The sequence below is a fragment of the Arachis ipaensis genome, chromosome B04 (genome assembly GCF_000816755.2).
Source record: "Arachis ipaensis cultivar K30076 chromosome B04, Araip1.1, whole genome shotgun sequence".
Lineage (NCBI taxonomy): Eukaryota > Viridiplantae > Streptophyta > Magnoliopsida > Fabales > Fabaceae > Arachis > Arachis ipaensis.
Genome location: NC_029788.2, coordinates 79,560,859 through 79,565,844, shown reverse-complemented (window position 1 = coordinate 79,565,844; position 4,986 = coordinate 79,560,859). Strand labels below are relative to the sequence as shown.

The following is a 4,986-nucleotide window of genomic DNA, read 5'->3' as shown; positions in this document are numbered from 1 at the left end:
TGTTGATAAATTTATTTATAAAAAAATAAAATTGATATTGTACCCATAAAAAATAGATTTCGAATGACAAATCTATCCAAATTTTAAAAAATTATTCAAAATTTTTAAATTACCCCTTCTTGACCTAACCTAATCTCACTTAATCTAAACTCTTAATTATAATTCTAATCTTTAATCTTTATCACACCCCCTATCCTTAACCTTTCACTACTCCACCTCCTCCACCTGCAACCACCACGGCAAAGACAAAGAAAATATTCAGCTCCAATTAAATTTAAAAGAAAATTGTTCAGCCACAAATGGATTCGGTTTTAGAAAAATTTCAATTTTTAACTTCAATTTAAATTAACTATTTCTCTCAAAATCACAAATTTAACCCCAATTTTATTTAATCATCTTTATACAAGCACAATTTCAGGGTGGAGAATTCTTCAGGCACGACGCCTTCAAAAAGCGCCCTCACAACTGTTCCTTCACTAGCGAGAGTGATAAACACCCAAACATAAAGCTAAGTTATCCTTCAGCTTCTGGATTTTTCTTGTCAAGGCAGAAGTAGATCGTCCACTGATGCAAAAAGCGTCGCTCACGGTGTGTATATTTTTCAATTTCTAAACACTTTCGCTAAAGAGAAACTTTGGATAATGAACTTTTGCAAGCCATTCAGCAGCGTCTATGTTACTGGCTGCGAGTTTGTCGAAGATATTAATGTCATTGCCAACTTCTCTGACACCGTTGAAGTTTTATACATGGTGGTTGATTGTTTGTTCTCTATTATTAGAGTCGCAGCTTCATGCGATATAAAATGACATTGGAGAACAAATTTAGTTTAATCTAAAATTGAATTGAAATTGAAATGGAAATGAAAACAAAAGGCAGATAGATTTGGAGAATATGAGAAATTTGAAATTTAAATTCTAATTTTTACTTTTATTTAATTTAATTTTTTTATTAGATTACGATGTCAATCAGAGTATTTTTTTTATGAGTACAATATCATTTCATTTTTTATGAATAGATTTATCAGCGATTAAATCTTTCATGGTCAAAAATAATTATTTAGTCTTAATTATTTATGTTTTATCTGAATTTTAAAAGTTTTGTAATTCCAAAATTTTAAATTATTATTTTCCTTCTAAAAAATTTAATCTGAATCAATATGAATTGATACAATAGTCATCAATAAAATTTAAAATTTGGATTGAATTTTCACAATCAATCACAATTAAAAAGTTGAGAATCAACTTTTTCAGTAATAGTAGGCTGCAACTTCCTAAAAAAATAATAAATTATTATTTTAGTCCTTAATATTTAGGTTAAATTTTAATTTACCCTCTAATATTTTAAAATTCTATTTTAGTCCAAAAATTTTTTAAATTAATTTAATGTTGTTCTACCTTTAAGTTTGATAAGAATAATTAACGGAGTGAGTCTCAAAACCTTCTTGTAACACTTCCTCTTTTCATTCTCTTTTTCGTATAAAATCTCAAATCCCAGCAATCAATCATCAACGCTCTAAAATCTAAGAAAAATAATTTATGATGGATATCAATGGCTTAGAAAAAGGGGGTTGAATTTAGGCCTTTTTTTTTTAATTTTGCTTGAGTAATCTTAGAACTGGATAAAATTTTTGAATTTTGTATAGTTACCTCGGGTGAAAGATAGGAGATGTTTTTATTTTGTCTCTAGTTAAAGGATGAGTCAGAATAAAATTGAGTGCAAGGTGTATAGTTGTGAAGTCTAGCTAGATAGAATAAGTAGGAGATTATTTTATTTTGTCTCCTAAAGTATAAAACCAGAAAATGAGAAGAGAAAGAGAAGTGACACATCCATATATCTTGGTTCAGCTACTCATGTAATGTAGCCTACATCTAGTCTCTATCACAACAATGATGAAATTTCACTATCTTTAAACAAGATTACATTCACCAACTTCTACCCAAGCCAGATTTGAGTAGAAACTCACCCACTTGTAAGGAAATTCTCTTAAGATCATCAAAATAAAACAGAAATACATACAAAATATTTCTAAAATAAACATTGATTTTTTTCAAGTCTAACTCTCTCTCCCTTTTTTCACTCAATGGTTCTTTCTTACATTCTTCCCTGTAGTGTCTTTTACCAAAGTTTGAACCTTGACTTGAACATGTTTGACTTCTTCTTTCCCAATATCAGCAGCAGTAGCGGCGTCACAGAAGAGAGATGGGTAGTAGAAACAGTGATTTAACAGTACATGCATCTATACCTTCCATCTTCTCTTTCATTCTTTTTCATATTACTTCTTGAATCTGAGCCCTTTATTTGTGCTTTGACTCAAACTAACTTTTCTGATAATTGATTTCTTACAAAACTCCATAACCTCCAATTTTTTGAGCATTTCGATTCGGTGTATGTATAAAGAAGGTTTTTTCACAAGTTTCAATGTTGCACAAAGATAAAAAGATTTCTTCTGATGAGATTTCGGATGAGATCTTTACTTTTAGCCTTAACTTCTTTAACTTTCTACTTCTTTGATTGAAATTAGTAACCTACTTTTTGTACTTTGATTTAAACTTAATAAGAGCTTCTTCTGTTTTTTATTTTACTTCTATGATTTCACGTGAGTGATGAAAAAGAGAGAAGAGAGAGTTTGATTCGGTGATGTGATGGAATAGTTCAAATAAAAGTGGAGTTCTATTCTTTAGTCAGCAACTAACTGTAGTGTATAGAATTGGATCACCAAATAAGAGAATGGATTTGGAGGTCATGGGCTTAATTCATCAATTGTGGCCTGAAGCATTCTTTTGTTTCTGAAGAGAATTTAGGTTTAATTACTCTGTTGGTCCCTATAGTTTTGCGAAATTTTCAATTAGGTCCCTATACTTTTTTTCCTTTTAATTGGGTCCCTATACCTATTTTTTTTTCAATTAGGTCCCTATCGTGACCAAACAGTTAGATTTAACGGAATATTCCATTCCTAAATTAAAGATTCTCTAACTTTTTGTGAAATCCCTATTTCTCTTTCACTCAGATTTTCTGAAATACAAATTTACCCTCCCACACTTAGAAGAAAACTGTTCGTTCTCTTCTCCCAAACTTAGAGAAAAAACTCATTCACATTTGTTGGTTGTCCACTCCCTCAGCTGCTGAGATCAACTCCACTGGAATATTGTTGGAGGGTTTCGTGTCTCTGATGTCATTGCCGTCGTCGTAGGTGTTGGTGTTGCCTCTAGGTAAGACAACGCTTAACCTTTCAGTCGTTGAAGGGTTTTTCTTTTTTTCTCCTGGGAAAATTTGCCACATTGTTTATTAGAGCTTCCTTTTGTTTCTGAAAATGTTTGAAGAGGGATTTATGAAATTTTTTTTGTATGCAGTTATGGGTGATTCGGATTTCACTATCGAAATACACCATGGTGGCAAATTTGTTGACAATGGACAATGATTAGAGTATTTAGGAGGAATGGTTGTGGAGGATTTACATTTTGACGTTGATGAATGGTCATTGCAAGAGATTGTCAGTCAGCTAAAGCAACTAGGGTATAAGGGTTTCGCCAGGGTATGGTACAAGGAACCTGGGATAGATTTGAAGTTAGATCTTAGAGAGATGAAGTCCGATGGGGATGCGATGAGAATGGCTAGGTCACTGATGTCAAGTTCCTGCAAACATTGCGAGGTATATGTTGTCGATGGAGCCAGAGAAAGTAACGGAATTGAAATCACTTCAAGTGATGCTGATTATGTGCCAGAGGAAGGTGAAGACAGTGGCACTGGGTTGATAGAGGTTGAAGTGGATGCTGAGTCAGAGCCTTCTACTGAAGAAGAGGTATTTGACGATAATGCTGATGATGGTGACCATGAGGATCACTTTGGGTTTGAGGTGGAGGATAATGATCCAAAATCAAATGTATTTGGGGAATTTACTGGCCCACTAAATGATGAGGGAACTGCAGCAGCTAGAACAACTGGAGGTGATGAAGGTTTAAGGGAGGGTGATGAGCAAGTTGGGGGCATATCTGATGAATATGAGACTGATGATATAGACAGTTATGAGGGAGACTCTGATGATATGATAAAAAAGAGGAGGTTTTCTAAATACAATAAGGCAGAGATGAACAGAGAGTATGAATTTCAAGTGGGGCTGGAATTTAAATCACTTAGTCAATTCAAAGAGGCTGTTAAGGAGCATGCCCTATTGAATGGTAGGGACATTAGGTTTCGAAAAAATGATAAAGTGAGGTGTAGAGTTGTTTGCAAAGGAAGAAAGGGAAAGTGCAAGTGGATTTGTTTTGCAAGTAAGGTTGGGGGTTCTGACTGTTTCAGGATCAATACTTTGAATGGAAAGCATACATGTGGAAAGAACTATAGCGGAAGACTTGCATCAAGTAGTTGGATCTCAAAGAAGATTGCCAACAACATCAGTAGAGGCGAGGAGATGAAGCTTGCGAAAGTTATTCAGACTATCCAAGACAAATACATGGCCAATATCAGTGTTGGTAAGGTTTACTGGGCAAGGAGGAAGGCAAGAGAAGAGGTACATAGGCAGCCAATCCAACAGTATGCTAAGCTAAGGGATTATTGTGCAGAGATACTTAGGGCAAATCCAAGATTTAGTCTGAGCATATTGGTTGATAGGCCTTCTCTTACGCACCAGCCCCGATTTATGAGAATGTACATGTGCCTTGATGTAGTCAAGAAAGGCTTTTAGTATGTTTTTAGTAGGATCTAGTTACTTTTAGGGATGTTTTTATTAGTTTTTATGTTAAATTCACATTTCTAGACTTTACTATGAGTTTGTGTGTTTTTCTGTGATTTCAGGTATACGCTGCAGTCTGGAGTTAAACGCCAGAAACACGTCACGAACCAGAGTTGAACGCCAGAAACATGTTACAAACTGGCGTTCAACTCCAAGAATGACCTCTACACGTGTAAACTTCAAGCTCAGCCCAAGCACACACCAAGTGGGCCCCAGAAGTGGATTTATGCATCAATTACTTACTTCTGTAAACTCTA

The 4,986-nt window shown here is 34.3% G+C and overlaps 1 protein-coding gene across 1 annotated transcript; it reads left to right on the top strand.

The window, feature by feature from the left end:
• LOC107636602 lies at window positions 3,437-4,681 on the top strand. Its single transcript, XM_016340102.1, has one exon. It carries the CDS (start codon window positions 3,437-3,439, stop codon window positions 4,679-4,681), a length of 1,245 nt encoding a protein of 414 aa, XP_016195588.1.

Bases quoted from the DNA above. Each gene is read 5' to 3' on its own strand.
- LOC107636602 (XM_016340102.1), top strand. From the start codon at position 3,437: ATGGTTGTGGAGGATTTACATTTTGACGTTGATGAATGGTCATTGCAA.